The sequence below is a fragment of the Lutra lutra genome, chromosome X, assembly GCF_902655055.1.
Source record: "Lutra lutra chromosome X, mLutLut1.2, whole genome shotgun sequence".
NCBI lineage: Eukaryota > Metazoa > Chordata > Mammalia > Carnivora > Mustelidae > Lutra > Lutra lutra.
The window spans coordinates 2,070,415-2,088,867 of record NC_062296.1 but is presented as its reverse complement, the minus strand read 5'-3'; the positions used below and the strand labels follow the sequence as shown (position 1 = coordinate 2,088,867).

At 57.6% G+C, this 18,453-nt stretch overlaps 1 protein-coding gene across 2 annotated transcripts; it reads left to right on the top strand.

Moving 5' to 3' along the window:
- Positions 1-4,171: 4,171 nt before the first annotated feature.
- ZFP92 (ZFP92 zinc finger protein) lies at positions 4,172-15,538 on the top strand. Of its 2 annotated transcripts, none has more exons than XM_047715606.1 (5): positions 4,172-4,242; positions 9,685-9,735; positions 9,897-10,023; positions 11,252-11,356; positions 11,673-15,538. In XM_047715606.1, the coding sequence occupies exons 2-5, from the start codon at positions 9,703-9,705 to the stop codon at positions 12,893-12,895; spliced, it is 1,488 nt and encodes a 495-aa protein (XP_047571562.1). In that variant the 5' UTR covers positions 4,172-4,242; positions 9,685-9,702; the 3' UTR covers positions 12,896-15,538. The 2 variants fall into 2 exon arrangements, with proteins under 2 accessions (XP_047571562.1, XP_047571563.1); XM_047715607.1 differs by lacking the exon at positions 4,172-4,242 and adding an exon at positions 4,412-4,595.
- Positions 15,539-18,453: the final 2,915 nt, after the last annotated feature.

The following is an 18,453-nucleotide window of genomic DNA, read 5'->3' as shown; positions in this document are numbered from 1 at the left end:
AGTTCCGTTTAGGGCATATGAGTTGGAAGCACCCAAGTGGAGAAGTCGAGAATCCACCTGGATATAAGGGGTAGGGAGGAGAGGTCTGGACTAGGGACAGAAGTGGGGCATCATGGAAAGCTCCAAGTGGCCCAAGGATGAACCCACATATAGCTATGCCTCACCTGCTCCCCGTCCCAAGTGTGGGCATAGGCCAGGGGATGGACCACTGGTGGGAACAGACCCTGGGCAGTGGGTGCAGCTGGCTGCAGGCCGGCCTCAGGCTGAGCAGCTGTCCTGGGCTACTGGAAGTTGACCCTCCTCCCTCCCCCTCCACCAGGACGTCTCGGCAAAGCCGGTGATCCTTCTGGCCACAATTCCTGTCACCCAAAGGAATGCCTAGAGACTGGACATGGCTGGCCGCCCTCCCCACAGCCATTTCCCCTTTCTTCTTTTCCGGGAGGACCCCCTTTTGGTTTAAGTGTCTATCCCTCCCCCATGCAGCTCAAGGCATGGTAGCCCCCTGTGCTCAAACCCAGAGGCAGATCTGATTGGTCCAAGGCCAGCTGCACGTGGCATTCCTAGGGCAACTTTAGTGACCTGGGCAGACCATCCCCCAAATGGCCCAGCAGGGTGGAAGGGAAGGCTTCACGTTCTGTCTGAGGAGGGCTTCTCTGTCTTTGGGCAGGATCAAGGAAGCCTGTGGTCCTGATTGCTGCTGACAGACCTTCCCCAGCACGCACAGAGCAGCCTGATGCCACAGCCAAGACTTGACACTAGAAAGAGGCTGGGTCTTGGGGCAGCGTGGCCCCCAGGGACACATGGTGGAGGGAGCATCCACACCGGGAGGGCCAGTGAAGGGAGAGGGTGGCCACACAGGGAGGGACAGTTGAAGGACAGTGGTGGCCACACTGAGGAGGGACAGCAAAGGGACAGTGGTGACTCCCCTCTGGGAAATCCAGGGGCCAGAGCAACAACTGCAATCATCAGGACGTCTCCAGCTGCAGCTGAGCTTCAGGCGCACAAATGTCAAGGTGGCCTATTCAGAAGGGAGCGTTTTGCTCCCTTCCTGCACCCAAGCCCAGCATCGTTGCCCCCACCAGCCTCCCTATGAGGGCCCCCATCAAGCCTCAGAAGCCCTGAGGGTAGGAGGACCAGCCCCATACGTGCCATGACATCCCCGACCACACGAGCCCCCCACTGTTCTGACCCTTGCGCAGAGGTGCAGAGGAGCCCATGTGACCGGGAGCTCCGATTGCCGTGTGCGTTCCCAGCTACTACCCACACTAGGGCCCCTGTCCCCCAGGGCAACACTTTGCACACACACCCCTCCACCCTCAGGCTCCACTCTGTCCATGCAGAGGTGAGCGGACCTGCACAGAAACAGCTTGTCTTGTCCATCTGTCCACAAATAAGCTCCCCTCACACGCTGTCAGGCCTGGGCTCTATCTGTCAACCTCAATGTCTGGGGCCAAGAGAATACCACTCAAGGCTCTGCGCGTTCCCGGACCGCCTCCCTCCAGGAATGCGCTGGCTGAGCGTGGCAGTCATAGCATAGCTGGCGTGGGGGCGGGGACAGCACCCTCCTGCAGGCACTGCCCCAGGCCGCCCCCTGCAAATTTGCCCACCCCTGGCCCAGACCTCTTCCTCCCCAGCGAGAGGCTCACTCACTTCCCACTGACAACGTGGGATGTCCCCGGATTCCTTCTCCAGTCCCCTACCCCACTGGGGTCCCTGGGACCTGCTGCAGAGGGGCCAAATCTGGACTTGCTGCCCTCAAGACACCACCCCTGGTCTCCGGGGTGTGAGGCTGCCTCTGTCAAGGGAGTTTCAGTCTCCTCCCACAGCAAGGAGAGGCAGGTGGGAGGAGGGCTGGGGCAGGACAGCACTGGGCAGGGTCACTGTTGGAGCTGACCCATGCATCCTCGGAATTTACTCTATCTAGGCTTGGCATGTGTTTGAAATTCCTCATAAGAAAAAAAAAATTGAGGGGCGCCTGGGTGGCTCAGTGGGTTAAGCCTCTGCCTTCAGCTCAGGTCATGATCTCAGGGTCCTGGGATCGAGCCCCGCATCAGGCTCTCTGCTCGGCGGGGAGCCTGCTTCTTCCCCTGCCCAACCCTGCCCGCCCGCCTGCCTCTCTGCCTACTTGTGATCTCTGTCTGCCAAATAAATAAATAAATGAAATCTTAAAAAAAAAAGAAAAGAAAAGAAATTGAACAAAATCTAGAAGGGAAATTTTTCTCCTGGTGACAATTACGGGTTTCTCAATTTCTCCTCATAGGTCTCTCACTCTTGCTTTAGGCCTTCAGTTGCTCTGCAGACTCACTGTGGTCATGCTACAGCCACCTTTATGGTAACCCATGACAGCTGAACACAGTTATGTATGGGTTCTCTTTTCTCTATTTTTACGGCCCTACTACAGCACCTCGCTCTCACCCCCCTCCTTCCGTAAAGGTTGAATGCCCAAGGCCGAAGGAGCTACCTTATCCAAGGGAACGCCCTGCCCCCATCCAGTTACTACTAGCTGATGTGGGGCATAAAGGCCTAGCCCTCTTTCCTGAGCTGGCTCAGGGGTGAGGGGGTCCAGCCCCCTCCCTTGTGTATGAGCGTTCTGGAACTGCTGCAATAAATTCCCACAAACCAGGTGGCTTGAAACAATAGGAATGTTTTCTCTCGTGGTTCTGGAGGCCAGAAGCCCAAAGTAAAGGCAGGGTTGCACGCCTTCCAAAGTTGTGGTAGGGAGGGTCTTCCTTGTCTCACTCAGTTTCGTGAGGTCCTAAGCATCCGTGGGCTTGTGGCTGCACCGGCCCGGCCTCTGCCTTTATTGGCATGCAGACTTCCCTCCCTCTATCTCTTTTGTCTCCTAAAGACCCTTGTCATTGGACTTAGGGCACCTAGAGAACCCGAGACGATCTCAAGATTCTTCATCACGCTGGCAAAGACACATTTTCCAAAAAAGGTCACAGTCACAGTTTCCAGGAGTTCGGATGTGACACATATTTTGAGGGGCCACCGTTCACCCAGCTACACCTCAAAAGTCCCAGCTCAGGCCTGCCCAGCCAGTCTCCAGGTGAGAGGACAAGAGTGAACATCAGAGCCCACAGTGAAGGACCACAGGGGACTCCTCTGCCTCTGTTCCAGGGAAGGGCCCCCATAACTGTGCTACCCTTGGCCTCCTAGGACGCCTGCTCCCTGCAGCCAGAAGCACCCTAAGTGAGTGTCCCAGCCCTCTCCCTCCAGCCAGTGGCAAGCAGATGCCCTCCCACAAGCATGGGCATGCCGAAGACCTCTCACTACAGACCAAGGCTCTCCTGGCCAGGGCCTGGGGCCACTGGAAAAAGAGAGAGAGCGAGAGAGAAGCCTGAGCTCTGGTTTTGTAAGGAGGGGTACAGCCCAGAGGCGGAGAGGGTGCCCACCTTGTGCTCAATTCCCACCCACCCCCACTCGGCACTGGATGAGAGGATGACAGACCCAGCAGTAAGCTGGGTCTTCTTGCTCCTTCCCCCCCCCCCGCCCCGTCTGGTGGCCCTTTCCATAGTCCTGACCTCAAGTCACTCATTATCAGTGGAGCACGTGTCCTGAGAAAGCCGTGCGTTTCAGTCCTGGTTTTACCACGTGAATAGTGACCTGTAGGGAAACGAAGAGCCCAAGGCCCGCCCTGTGGACCTGCTCGCAGGTTCCAGGCAGGGCAGGGGCAGCGGAGGGAAGACGGACGCGGCTCTTGGCTTCTTCCCTTCTTGCTATTCTCTTTCCCTCCAACTGCACAAGGCCCTTCCTAAGACCCCCCTCGGCGCACCCCATTTTCTCATCTTCGCCCTGCTGGCTTACTGGGTGCCCTGCAGCGTCCCATGGATCCCAAATGGCTGAACAGAGGACGGGATGGACGTAAAGCCCCGGGGTCTGACCCACGGGAGGCGCTCGGCCAAAGCTGCCCCTCCCCGTCCCAGCGGCGGACGGCGGCGCGCTGACCACCGCTACCCAAGTCCTCGAAGCAGCCCAGATGGGAAGCAGAAGTGCCCCAGGGCGCTCGGGGAGTCAGCCCAGAACCCCAGTGGGACGCGCCGGGACCCGCACGGGGCCCCGCCGCCCTCCCGGCGCGACGCGCATGCTCCATGTCCCCCACCCCCCGCGCCGGGTTCCCACGCCGCCGCCGCCCCGGCCCCGCCCGCTCCCCGCCCGCGTCCCGGCCCAGCTCGTCGGCTCCGGACGGACGACGGACGGCCTCGCAGAACGCGCCTCCCGAGAGCAGCGCCCACAGACCAGGTCGAAACCCGGCCGGGAATCCCGCCATCTCCTGGGACCGCTGTCCCGGAGGGCTTCTCGGAGGCGGCAGCCTTGGCCTCGGGCCTGCCAGAGGCCGGGGGCGGGGGGTGGGGGTGCGGCTGGGGCGGCGGGCGCGGGGACGAGGGGGAGCGACCAACGCGGCGGCCCGCGGAGCCCCAGTAAGCCGGCCTGGCAGGACTGTGGTGGCCCAGAGCGGGGCTCCGTTTGGGCAGGGGGCGAGGGAGCGAGGGAGAGGGTCCCGGGAAAGGCAGCCAGTGTTTCCTAGTTTCACGCCTTTGACTGCGGTTCGCCTCTGACCCTGGGGCTGGCCAGAGAGCACCGGCCACCCGGCGGTAAGTTTGGATTTTTGCGCCTCTGTGTTTGGGAGCGCTGGGCAGACTGGCGCTGTGAGGTCGCGGCGCTCCCGCCTAGGGGCACCTGGCGACCTCAGTAGGCACAGGCCTGGAGCGTCCCAGACGTATTCCCGCGGCTATAAAGGGTGGGCGTTTGTGCCCCCTCGGTGGTGTGAACCCTTGGTGGTGAGGCGCTCAGCAGAAAAACGCCTAAGGAGAGGAAGCCCGCGGTGGCATGGAAGGCCCCCAAGAGCAGGAGAGGGAGTGGGCTGAGCTGAGCAGGGGAACTAGCTCGAGGGGTCCGCCAGTCCACCAGCTCCTCGCTGAGCCACCAGTGTTGACCAGGCTGCTGCAGGCCTGTTAGGGAACAAAACAGCCAAACTCCCCCCAGAGTGGGTCCAGTTCTAGTGGCACCGCACCAACAATAAACAGCAAACATTTTAAATTCAGAATTATAGTGTGTTAAATGGTGCTAAGTGCCATGGGGAAAACAGAGCAGAGGAAGGAAGGTGAGGAGTTGGGTTGCGAGTTTATGTAGTTAGGTGGTGAGGTTTCTGAAAAACTTGAAGGAAATAACAGAGTATTCCACAGAGACGAAACAACCAGTGCAAAGGCCCTGAGGTATGAGTGGTGGCATGGTGTGTGGGAGGGACCGCTCAGAAGACAGTGTGGCAGGAGTAGGGAGCAAACGGGTGGGAGGAGGGGAAGGCCAGGTCAGAAAGAGCCATGTGGGTAAGACAGGAATCCCAGGGAGGGCTGTGAGCAGAGAAGGACAGAATCCCATTAGGAGGTAGCCATCTCTATGACCAGTTCAGCCTGTGTCCCCCACCCCCCAGGGCAAGGGAGACATCCGTTGCGAGGGTGAGGCTCAGAGGGCTTTGCTGGGTCAGGCACCGTGGAGGCCTTGGACTGACCTGTGGCCTCCCTAGGGCCCTGGGTGCTCAGGCCTTTCCACCAGGTGGGTGGCAAGTGACGCAGTCCCCCTGGGGAACACCGCTGGAGCAAGGAGGAGGCGGTTGGGGTCTTAAATTGCCAGACCTCAGAGGAAGTTTCACTGGGGCGGGGGGGGGGGAGCCTGACTGCAGAGACCCTGCGCCACTCCTTGCGGATGAAACAGCCCCAATTCTTGATCCTGCCTGCGTGGATTGCCGACCGCCTTTCCCCTTGTTTGTTTGTTTGCTGTTTCCTTTTTCTGGGAAAACAGCCCCATCTCGTGGTCTTCTGTAGGCATCAGCACGGAAGCCCACTGGCCGCCTCTCCCCTTTCTGAGCCATGATGCGTTTCAGTTGGCAGCCGGGAGCCTCTCCTCCCCCAGGGGGGCGGCCCCACATCCTTGCCTTTACTTGGGCCAGTCAGCAAGCACGGTGGGATTCTGCTACCCTCCTAACCCAGACAGACTGGGCCTTCCTGGGGCGCTGCTGTCTGATGGACCGTCACCTGTCTGCCTAGTGTCGGGTTGCCGGGAGACCTGAGCTTCGGGGCCTGGAATCATCCTTCAGCCTCTCCTTTGCCCTGGTGGCCCACCAGGGTCGTAGGAGAGGCCCCTCCCCAGTTCCACAGTCTCCTGATTCTTCCTTAGGCATATGCCCCATTCCTGCCTGGGCGTTACTCGGGATCAGGGTCTGTGAGAAGAACTTGCCATGTCTCTCTTTGCAGGCTTGAGGGTATGGAAGACTAGGTCTCATGGATGGACACTTGGGTGTGACCACTGCGCATGACTGGCCCCCTGGATGCACCTTGTGGCGTCGAATTTCAGTGTCGGGCTCTGTCTGCAGGCTAACCCTGTCCTGTCCGTAGTGTGTTTTCCTCAGGAAGTCACAGCTCAACAATCTCTTCTCTTTTGGGAGCTTGGAAGGGACCCCAGCAAGTTGTGGGAGGTGGCTTTCAATTTGCGTATTTTCCAAAATGGCTCATGACCCGGCAGGACAGTCATGGTAAGGAAAAAAGAAGTTGGTGCTGTCCTTCAGAACATTCTAGTAGTGGCCTGAGAAGCCTTGTTGCTGTCAGTATTCTTCGCCTGCACACACACCTATAGCTTGTGCCAGTCCCCTGGTGGCTGACAGCGTGTCATCATGAGGCATACATGACCTGTGGACATCAAGATTATTTGACAGTGACACCTTTTGCCCCTCCCCCTCTTTTTTTTTTCGTTGAGACGGGATTCATATAACATAAAACTAGCCACTTCAGAGCCAGTGACTCAGTGGCATGAAGCACATGAAGCAACCATCCCCTCTATCTAGTTACAGAACCTTTTTTTTAAAGATATTTATTTATTTATTTGACAGAGAGATCACAAGTAGGCAGAGAGGCAGGCAGAGAGAGAGGGGGAAGCAGGCTCCCCGCAGAGCAGAGAGCCCGATGCGGGGCTCGATCCCAGGACCCTGGCATCATGACATGAGCCGAAGGCAGAGGCTTAACCCACTGAGCCACCCAGGCGCCCCAGTTCCAGAACCTTTTTATCCCCTAGAGAGAAACCCTTTCCGGGAAGCCAGTGCTCCCAGCACCCTCCCCCTCAGCCGCTGGCCCTCCGGATTTACCTGTGCTGGAGATGTCACACAGTTTGTAACACTTCAAGCTTTCTTGATGGGAAATCACAGGTCAGTGACATTTGGAGTGATCAAAGGCAGACCTCTTTGTTACAGCTCCGAAGGAGAGGAGGCGGCCACGTGGGGCCTTATGGGGCGGGGGGCGGGGGGGTACTGGAGGAGGGGTAGGTAGTTTCTGCAGGGTCCCTGTGCGTTGGCTAATCTGGATGATTTCTCAGGCACTGGGGCATGAGGGCTCCTTAGTTGTCGGGTGCCTGGCTCCAGAGTGTGGGAGCCTGATAAAGGGGGGGAGGGTTGGGGGAGTGTGTTTAGTGGTCCCAGAGAGAGGAGCCCCAATCAGGGAGATACTTGGTGTGGGGGCTTAGCCAACTGGCCAAGAAAGGCCGAGAAAAGAGAACTTTTCAACGTAACTTGGAAACTAGGTCAAGATGGCTCTTGTGAACTACTAGATGACATCACATAGGCGGAATCGCGCAGCATGTGGCCTCTAGTGTCCATGCCTGGCTTCTTCCACGGAGCATGAGGTCTCCAGGGTTCATCCACACCGCAGCACGGAGCAGTACTTCCCTCCTCTTTATAGCCAAACAGCATTCCACCATGGGCACAGGCCCCGGTTTGCTGGGTCCCTGTCTTGGGTTCTTCCGCCCTCTGGCTGCTACCGGTCAGGCTGCAGTTAAACCCAGTGCGTTCATTTTGATGTGAACACCTGTGGTCAGTCCTCAGGAATGTATACTCAGGAGGGCAATTGCTCGGTCACGTGATGGAGGGACCACCAGACGAATCTCCCTTTTCATCTCGTGCGCCACCGCACAGACGGACAAACAGAGCACAGGCGCCCACCTCCCTGGGTTTGCCGGAGGCCTCCAGCTTGCCTTATTGGCGAGTTTCTCTTTCTTTCTGTTCCTCCTTTCCCCTGCCCCTCCCTCCTTCTCTCGGTCTCGCTCTCTCTCTCCCCGTCTCTCTTGCCTTTGTTTTTACGGAAATATTTTAAAGTAAGTTTACATGCCATTTTCTCCGTAAGTGCTTCTCGAAGGACATTTCATTCCATGACCCGCTGCCATTATCCGGCCAACACCTGAGCAGCACCGGCCCCACAGTCACCCCTCCAGGCCCCCAGTGCCTTTGAGTCCTCTGTCCTGCACACCAGCATCTCACCAAGGACTCCCGCTGCACTTGACTGTTGGCCATGTACATCTCTTTTCCTCTAGAACAGTCTCTCTTGCCGGCCTCCTCTTTTTGCCATGACACTGATATGAAGAGGAGACCGGGTACAGCCCACCATCTACACCGGGCTTGTTGCTTCCTTGTGGTCTTCCCTCTGTCCCCAAGATCCTTTATAAACTGGGTGTGGGCTCCCAAAGCTGCATTAGAATCCGGCCAAGCTTTGGAAGAGCCTTGTGCACTCCCCACGGTGCCATCCCCACAGCAGGCATGTCCCAGCTCTGCCCAGGTTAGCTTTCTGTCTTGTGACCAGCAGCAAACAGGGGAAGACATTTTGACATCACGTGGCCATCCACTTTCCCTAGGTCTTTCACCCGGTGGTTTTAGTGTCCATTCTGCTTTAAGGGATTCTTTCCATCTTCATCGGATACATGAGTTTATTAATTCTCAGCCAATGCTGATTGAAAGCTCATCACTGGTGATAAGGGACTCGGCTGCAGTTTAAATGCTGCGCCACCCTGTCCCCTCACCCTCTCTCCTGTAGCAGAAATAAGCCGCGGTTGCCCAGACAGCGTAAGCATTCGCAGCCCACTCCCCGGCCAGCCACCACCTGGTTCCTCTGCTTCCCCACGGGGGATTCCACCTTGTGGCCTCCCGTTGGTGGTGACAACAGCCTTGGAGCAAACCTTCCTTTGCCCCACTGTTTTCCAGTATTGAAAATTGATGTGGCGAAATCTGATTCTGCCGGCTTTGGCAATGACATGCTCTTCCCGCCCTTAGTGTGAGCCCCAGCTCCTGTCTGTCCCCAGAGTGCCCACACGGCCTCACCTTCTGGACACCCCACCCCGCCCCCCATTTCAGCACCATGACCGCTGAGCTTGGACCCGTCTGAGGGCCGGATATGGGCCATGCCGTTAGCCTGCTGCTCTCTCCGCTCACCCCCAGCCTTCAGCTCTCGTCCTGAAGGTCCCTCCTTCAGAGAGCACCCCTCTCCCAGCTAATGTGGGTCCCTCCAAAGTGCATCTCACTATCTGATCTTTCTCTTTTCCTCGAGAGTGGGACTGCTTCAGGCGGAGTGGGGTATGTGTGTGTGTTCTGGAGTTTTTCTGTAAGGACCCCAAGCCGAGAGGAAAAGGAGTCGACACTAGAGCTTCCAGGAACGGCTGGGAAGTTAGGGCAGGGGCGCTGCTTCCATGGGAGGAAGGTTTCATACGCCCTGTCTGGCGGCCCACCACCCCGATGAGGAGAGAGGACAGGAGCCCACAGAGACGTGCGGAAGTCCTGTCCCCCAGTGGCTGTGAACGGGACCTCACTGGGCTGAGGTCATGCTGGAGTAGGGTGGACCTCATCTCATACTTGGCTTTTTCCAACCCCGGTAGCTTCTTTGCACCCCTGCGATGGCAGCCATTCTCTTGAAGGCCAAACCCAAGGTGAGTGGAGCTCCCTGACTTTCCCCATTTGCCACCTCTTCGTGTCTCCCCTTAACTGCTGAGTTCTCTGGGTCTCCCTGCCCCCAGTTTAGTTGCTGCCGGCCCATTCTGAGATTCATGGGGATGAAGTCCCCTGCAGCCACAGGAATGACTTCTTTTAGGGGCCAGTGTCTTTTGAAGATGTGTCCGTGTACTTCACCAAGACAGAATGGAAGCTTCTGGATGTCCAACAAAGGATCCTCTACAAGACAGTGATGCTGGAAAACTATCGTCATTTGGTGTCCCTGGGTAAGGATCGGACACACATATCTAATCCCCCTACTCTGTTTCTGTTTATTTTTAAGTTTCTTTGTTTGTTGGTTACTGTAAGCCCAAGAATAAATGCATTTCCCATCGGAGCAGTAATCTCCTGAAGCCCGGCTTTTGTCTCAGTAGGACAGTTTTTAGCTAAATGGTTTTGACCTGCAAGTGGTAAATGCGCGTGCCCCCATCGAACTTATTTTGCATCTAAAATCACATGTTAAGTAAAAGACACGCATTATCCTTGAATATTTATATGCTGCTGTAGACTTTTTTCATTATCAAGGTGGAATTGTACATTCATTTCATGTTACGGAGTTCAGCTGCTCTTTTTCCTTGTATCAAGGCTAAGACGTGCACTTGGCTCTCCGGCCTACAGAAAGAGAGACTATGGACTCTGAAAAACGATCTGAGAATTCTGAAGGGGTGGGGGGTGGGAGGTTGGGGGCACCAGGTGGTGGGTATTGTAGAGGGCACGGATTGCATGGAGCACTGGGTGTGGTGCAAAAATAATGAATACTGTTATGCTGAAAAAAATAAAAAAAATTAAAAAAAAAAAAAAAGAAACCCGGAAAGGAGCTGGGCAGGACCCCCCCACACACCCACAGACACCGCTGCCGCTGGCTTGCAGGGGTCTGTTTGCTCCATTTCTTTCCTACAGATTTCATCTCCCTCATCTAACCACAGAGGGAGACTAGTTTCTTCCCCTTGGTTCTTTCTGACCCTCACCATGCAGATCCAGGGCTCAAAGGGGAGTTCTGGATTTGTCCGTTGAGTTTGGCATAAAGGGACTGAGCCATCTGTTCTGTTCGATGATGGGAATGGGGCTTCGGCTTTCAAGGCGCAGTGCCTCAGCTCTGTCGGTTCCTGACCCTCCCTGGGGCCCTTGTGTGCCACCTGCCGCGGATCCCTGCCCTTGGTCCCTTGGGATCTTTACACAGATTCCCCCATTTCCCACATGCCTACTGCCCTCCCCGCAGGCCAAATAGTAACATCGTTATGCTCTTGACCCCAGTCCCCATGGACTTTGGACTGCCCGTGGCCACTGGGGGCTCACACGCGTTCAAATTCCTTTGCTTCCGTCAAGAGAATCTGTCCTTGCTCTGGACCTTCGCAGTGGCGCTCTCTTAGAGGCTTCTTTGTTCTCTTTTGCTGACGGTAGGAAGGCTGGGCTGAGTACAGGAATGTCACTGATCTGCTTCATTTCCATGGACAGGATTTTTATCCACCAAGCCCCACCTGGTCTCCTGGCTGGAACAAGGGGAGGGGCCCTGGGCAACAGACGTCTGGAGAACACGGGCCACCGCGGAGATGCAGACAGGTGATTGTGGGGCGCCGGGCTGGCTGCCCTGAGCCAGTCACAAGGAGCAGCCGCCCAAGCAGGGTCTTGTGACCACTTTGGGTGGGAAATTCCCTTTTGTGGCGCACTTAAATCGCCCCGGGAGTCCTCGTTGAGACCCTGGGTGAAGGCAGCACCTCTTGCCGTGTCCCTCCACCGCTTCCAGCTCCCTCCCGCGCCCCGTCACCCTGTCCTGATCCGTTCCTTCTCAGCTTTGGTGTGGGCATGAGGCAGGAGAACGAACCCTAAATAGAGCTGCGGGGAGAGCGCCCCTGGTAGGTGTTCTGTGTCGTTACAGGAGACGGGATACAGACCGGGACGTCGGTTTCCGCACAGAAGCGTGGCCCCGAAGAACTCCCGGGGTCCGCTCGTCGGGCGGGTGACGATCGCCCAGTGGCCGGGCCGCCAGGGGACGCGCCGGAGCAGGGAGTGAGACGGGCTCCCTCTCCGCAGAGGAGGTCCAGCAGGGGTGACCCTCCCCGGGAGAAAGGTCCCGGCGGCCCGTCCGGGGCGGCCGGAGAGACGCCGCGGAGGAGCAGCCCCAGCGTCGGGCAGGAGCGGGTTCCCGGGCGGCAGGGAGCGCGCGGCGCCGAGAAGCGCTACGTGTGCCAGCAGTGCGGCCGCGCGTTCAGCCGCAGCTCCAACCTCATCAAGCACCGGGTCATCCACAGCGGCGAGAAGCCGTACGCGTGCGGCGAGTGCGGGAAGCTCTTCCGGCGGAGCTTCGCGCTGGTGGAGCACAGGCGCACGCACAGCGGCGAGCGGCCGTACGCGTGCGGGGACTGCGGCAAGGCTTTCACGCGCAGCTCCAACCTCATCAAGCACCAGGTCATCCACAGCGGCGAGAAGCCGTACGCGTGCCCGGAGTGCGGGAAGCCGTTCCGGCGCCGCTTCGCGCTGCTGGAGCACCGGCGCACGCACAGCGGCGAGCGGCCCTACGCGTGCGGGGACTGCGGCAAGGCCTTCCGCCGCAGCTCCAACCTCATCGAGCACCAGCGCACGCACCGCGGCGACAAGCCGTACGCGTGCGGCCAGTGCGCCAAGGCCTTCAAGGGCGTGTCGCAGCTCATCCACCACCAGCGCAGCCACAGCGGCGACAGGCCCTTCACGTGCAAGCAGTGCGGCAAGGCGTTCCGCGGCTGCTCAGGGCTCAGCCAGCACCAGCGCGCTCACAGCGGAGAGCGGCCCTACGCGTGTCCCGACTGCGGCCGCGCCTTCAGCCGCCGAGCCAACCTCTGCAAGCACCGGGCGCTGCACCGCCGGGACCGGCCCCGCGCGTGTGCGCGCTGCGGGCGGCGCCCCCGGGAGCCCCGGGCCGCGCAGGGGGCCGAGCCGCGGCGGCCACGCGCTGGGACTGGCCGCTGCGCCGAGTGCGGCCAAGCCCTCCGGGCCCCGCGGCGGCCGGGCCGGCCCCAGAAGCCCCGCGGCGGGAGGAGGCCCGCGGGGAGGAGCGACGGAGGGGCGGAGGGCGAGGCGGCCCCGGGCGACGCGGGCTGTGCGGCGGCCCCCCGCGTGGTGTGACACGGCCGGGCTTCAAAACGGGGCGCTTGGTGCTCCTCTCGGCCCGGCGACGGTGCCTGCGGGCGCTGCAGCGCGTGCTCCCCGGCCCGTGGGCCTCAGGAACCCCTGCGACGGCGGCGGGGGGGGGGGCGGGGGCCGGGGCCACCCTGTGACGAGAGCCCCCGTCCCCGCCCCCAGCCTCCCGCACCGGCGCCTTGGGTTCCTCTTGCGAGACTGTGGGCTTCAGCCCCAGACTGCTTAGTGTTTCCGGGTAGAAGCACTCCGAGCACTTTAATCCTTTAAGCGCCTGTCAGCGGAGGGGACTTGAGGGAACTCTGCGACTGGACTGTGGATGGACTGTGTGACGTAACCGCAGACTCATCAGTTCAGAAATTGTCTGGAAACGGACTTGGGCAAAGACGTTCGTGGCCTGCCCCAGCCGGCTGGTCCTGCCGCAGGAAGTGATGTCTCTGAGCCTGCCGCTGCACGGGAAGGAACAGGACACCCCGCTAGCACGCTGAGCAGGGACCCCTTCCTTTCCCGGGCCACTTGTCCTTGTGCCTGAGAGGCACAGCTGCCCACGGGTTCCACCGGCTGCTTCTCCGAGGAGCCGCAGCACCCAGCTCACATCTTCCCAGAGGCCTGGGGCAGGGCTGCATATGGGGGCACTCTGGTCTCTCACGGGAGGGGACTCCAGGCAAGGCGTGTCTTCCCTGCCCACCAGGCTCACCCTCCTCACTGCCTTCTGCTCCCCCAGACCCCACCAGCGAAGACCACCCTGGCCTCTCCGCCCCACCTCCCCACCCTCAGTGCCTAGAGATTCCCGCAGCACTGCGCTCCGCCAAGGCGCGGTCCTGCGGGAAGGCAACAGGCTGGCTTAGGGATTCGCATAGAGCTGCGGGCGGTGGCTCTCTCGTTGGATCTGCCTTTCATATGACATTTCTTATAATATTGAAGGTTCAGCTGCTTTGAATATTTTCGCATTCAGGAGTAATGTAAGTTAAAGATAGAGATTTTTGCCTCATGATTAAATAAGACTCCCCCACCCTGTGAGAAGACCTCAGGCAAGAGAAAGCCCGGCCTCTCCTCTCCCCCCTCCTCCTCAGCCCCATGGAGACAGGGCGGCTGGCAGTGTCCCCACCGGCTTGCCACCTCCTTCCAGCCCTCTTCACTGGCAGGCAAGTGGTAGGTCCCCACTGGGCCTCCGAGGAGCACGGGCGCCTACCCTGCCACACAGGGGAGGTTCAACTGGACATCAGGACAGTGAGGGGAAACCTGGAGATGCAGAATTCCTTCCGAGCAGGCATCTTGGAGCTCTGATCACTAGGATGACCCCAAAAAACAGAGATACAGGTAGACAGAAACAAAGACATAGAGAAGTTTGATCTAGCTATATCAAAAAGAGTTTGATACTATTTATGGAACGTTCTAGAGTTCTTATATCTTGCTTTTATCTCATAGCCCCTTTCACTGGGTCTGTGTCCCCTTGTCCTTTGATTGTCTTCTTTGTGTCACGTTCATGTTTGCTAGCACTTCAGAAACATGTGAAGTGAATATGGCCCCCTTAGCACTTTACCTCCAGCCCCGTCCGAGGGGGTCGAACGGATCTGCATCTTGGGGTTCTCCAAGGGAAAAAGAAGTATCAGCAACAGTGTCTTTGAAGTCCATGGGCAGGTCATTGGGAAGCATGTGTTTCCCTGAGGCACAGACGATCTTTGAAGGCAGGCAAGGGGTCAGGAAACCAGTCCCCGTGCAGAGCAAGGAACAGAGGCAGGAAGCCACACACGTAGACTCCACTCATTCGGTTCAACTGTGGCCTGACCAAGATTGGGACGACAACCACCACGTGAGGGGAACCAGACAGAGACCAGATCCATGGGCTCCCGTGTCCGTTTCCATCGCTCTCATAAGTGAACAGCATGTGACGTCATCCCATCTGTTCCACTGGACAAGCCAACTTCACTTCTACCGTGAACTCCTTCACTCATGGGACCCATACCCAAAGGTGACTGGCTACAGGGGGTGATGTACAGGTGTTTTCAGCAGAGGGTGCTGGACATTTGTGCTCTGGTTTTGGAGCACCCAAAAGGTTCCAGGGTCCCCAAACGCTTATCCAGATAAATGACATTTAAAATAGCAATGCATCTTTTTGTCAGTTCTCTAATTTTGCTTGTCTTCATGACATTTTCACTGCAGTGTGATTATGAGTGTCATTTTCTCTCCTGTGTGGAATAAAAGCCAGACCACTTGCTCTCTGACACTTTGGACCCTTTGCAAGAGCTGTTTAAAGGCCGTGGCTCTACCCCCATGTAACTGCTATATTGTCCTGACTGAATTCATTTACTTTAGGGGCAAACAAATAAGGAGGCTCTAAGAGTGCTGGCCTTGAACAGAGTCCTCTCGTGCTTTAAAGTGAGCAGATAGCAGTTGGGTTAAAGGTACCAGGAAAGACTCAGTGTGGAACTGCGGGGGCAAGCCGAGAGACTATGTTTGGGTGAAGGTAAGGCAGAAACCTTGGAGGGCGACACACCTGGGAATCAAGGGCAGCCATCCAAGGCCGGTGGGACACCGTGACTCGGAGACCAGGAAGGGCAGAGCAGCACAGCAGCACCATGAGAAAAACAGCTGTGTCTTCCCTTCAGTTGCTTCTGTGTCTTTGGGCAACATGGCAGCACCCACACGCCCTCCAGTGTGGACCCGTGCAGCCCCGCGTGGGTCTGGACACAAGGCGGCTCCACCTTCACCCTTCTGGCTGGCGCTCGGGCAGCATGGGCGCGGCAGGATTGCCTCTGCCACAGACGACTCTCCGACTCCCCAGGAACCACTCGGGACCTTCAAGCCTTTCCCCAGCCTGAGGGACACAGCCGGCCCTCACCCGGGGTGCTGACTGTGTGTCTTGCTAGGTAGCAGAGGTGACGACTACGGTCCTGAGGCCAGAGCAGGGGTGAGTATCAGGGTGGTAGAGGTCAAGGGACTTCGGGCAGAACTGAGGGAAGGAGGGGAGCCCACATGTGGTCAGGAGCCCTGGAAGAGCAGAGGGGTTTCTGCAGGATGGTTGTGGGGTCCCTGGGAGCACAACGCAAGAAAGCCTGGGATGCCGGATGGAGAAGTTTGGTCTCTGGTTCCTGATGAGGAGCAAGTTTTTGTTAGCATGAAAGAATTATTCTCAGATGGAGGAGGGGAAGTTCACATACATTATAACACTGTCATCACCCAGACGGTTCTGATGTCCATTACGTGCAGAGCCATGACGGTCTGGCGCAAGCAGCCACAGCCGACATTCTCAGGCATCCCATTTGCCGTGGCGTTGCCCACTGGTTGCCTCCGACACAACGCTAGGGTGTCTGTGACTTCACAGCATGGGGCACACCCAGGTTGGGAAGTCACGGCTTCCTCATCTCTCTTACATAGAAGTGTAAGTGGCATGTGTACGCCTGCAAAAACGTCAGCACACTGGAGATGGTGACCATAAACACCCAGCACCCCAAAAGTTACCTGCCTCCCTGCACTGCCGCCTCCCTGCCCCTCCTGGCTTCCCATTCCCACAACCACATTGGCGTGTGTGTCGGTCCTTCACTTCATACTGCCAAGCACCGTTCCACTGGGTGGATGGACTACGAGACCTCCTGGACACTGGCTGATGCACTTTCAGGGTGTTGCCCGCGTGGGGCCATGACATTCGTGCACAGGGGTTTGTGGGGATACGTGGAACTCTCATGTCCCTCTGAGCCACCCATATATCTTCTTTGGTAAAGCGCTCAAATCTTTTGCCCATTTGTAATTGATTCGTTTGTCTTTTCATGTGGTTGTAAAGTTCTAGATACAAGTCCTTTGGCATACATGTTTTGCAAATATTTTCTTCCAGACTGAGGCTTGCCTTTCTATTTTCATAACAGTGCTTTTTGAAGAACAGACGTTGTTTTATTTTGCAGAAGCCCAGGAAATGGATTTTTTAATTTTATGGCTTGTACTTTCTGTGCCACAGTTAAGAAGCCTTTGCAAAACTCAAGTCACGACAGTCGGGCCCTCCGTCTTCTTCCGGAAGCCGTGGAGCTTTTGCTCTTACATTTGGGTCTTTGACCTATTTGGACTTCATGTTTGTGTGTGATGCGAGGTGAATTCACAATTTCCTTGTCTTCCGTGCAGGTGTCCAGCTTCTCCAGCTCCGTCCGTGGTGAAGGTGATCTTTGCTACTTGTCCGGCAGACTTCCACTTAGGTCTCAGCTGGAACTAGGTCACATGGCCACACTGCGCTAGAAAAGAGGCTGGGGAAAGCTGGGGACAGGACTGTCATGACCTGTCACCTGAGGCTGAGCCCACTGATGCCTTGAACAAAATTGGGGTCTTATCCCCAGAGGAGAGGCTGGAATGTAAATTGGGTGATGTTATGGATTGGATTATGTCCCCCCAAAAGCCATGTTGAAGTCCTAGCCCCCAGTGACCTCAGAATTTGACCTTATATATAAATAGGGTCTTTGCAGATCTAACTAGTTACGATGAGGCCCTATGCAGGTAAACCTGGATAATGTCATCTCATGATGTTTAATCCACATATCCATATCCACAGAGAACCAATAAGGGCACATTCACACGGTCCAGGGTTTAGGATATGGACAAACCTTTTGGATGCCGCCCCCCTCGGCCCACTATAGACAGGAACATGCTTGGTGTGTCGGAGGCCATGTGACTGGGAAGCCAGTGCTGAGTCCCTTCTCGCTCCCCCCTGGGGCCCAGGACAGAAGAGGCACATGTGCGGGAAAGGTCCGTGACTCCCGGCTCCTTCTCTTTCTCAGCAAGCAGGATTTCCAGGTTCTCGACCGAACATCCCCGGCAGCCAGGTAAACTGCTCCGCACACCCAGGTTGCTGGGGTCAGAGAGCGGAGGTGTTGCTAGCCGTCAACAGCCGGCCCACCTCCTCCTACCACCCTCCTGCCTGGCAGCCCCGGGACCCCTCCCTGCCACCACCACCCCATCATCCTGGGTGGCTGGCCCAGCACTTCCTGCCTTCTCTTCCCTGCCCATGGGTCAGGCCCAGGGCAGCTGTGCAAGCTCTTTCCAAGACTCCTGTGTGTGCCAGGCTAGTGGAAGTGAGAAGAGGTGCAGAGACAGCAGGTAGGGGAGCTGAGTGTGCGGGGGGCTGCCCCCTGCATCCAGCGAAGAACCGTCCTAGTGGGAGTCTAGGCGGTTCTGAGGACACCGAGCGTGCTTCAGGCCTGACGCTCGGCATCGAAGAACCAGCCTGTAGCTCAAATGTGGCAGAATTTTCCCTGATGGAAGGAGACCCTGCTCCTGGCCCTCTCTCAGAGCACTTGCATGAGAAACCGAAATAAGCCTCCTGCCAGCCTCAGAGCCCAGGAAGGTTCTTCGCAAGGGTCCCAGAGGCACCTCTTTGAAACGCACTGTAGAGGAAGGTAGGCCCCTTGGCTCCCGCTCTAGCCTCTGGCCACCTGCCTGCCACAGAGACAAAGCTTTCAGTGTCCTTAGGATAAAGGCAATTCACTAGCCCAGATGGCCACCCTGATTACCAGGCGAACTTGCCATGAACCAGGATGGGCGATCTTGTGATGTACCTGCATGGC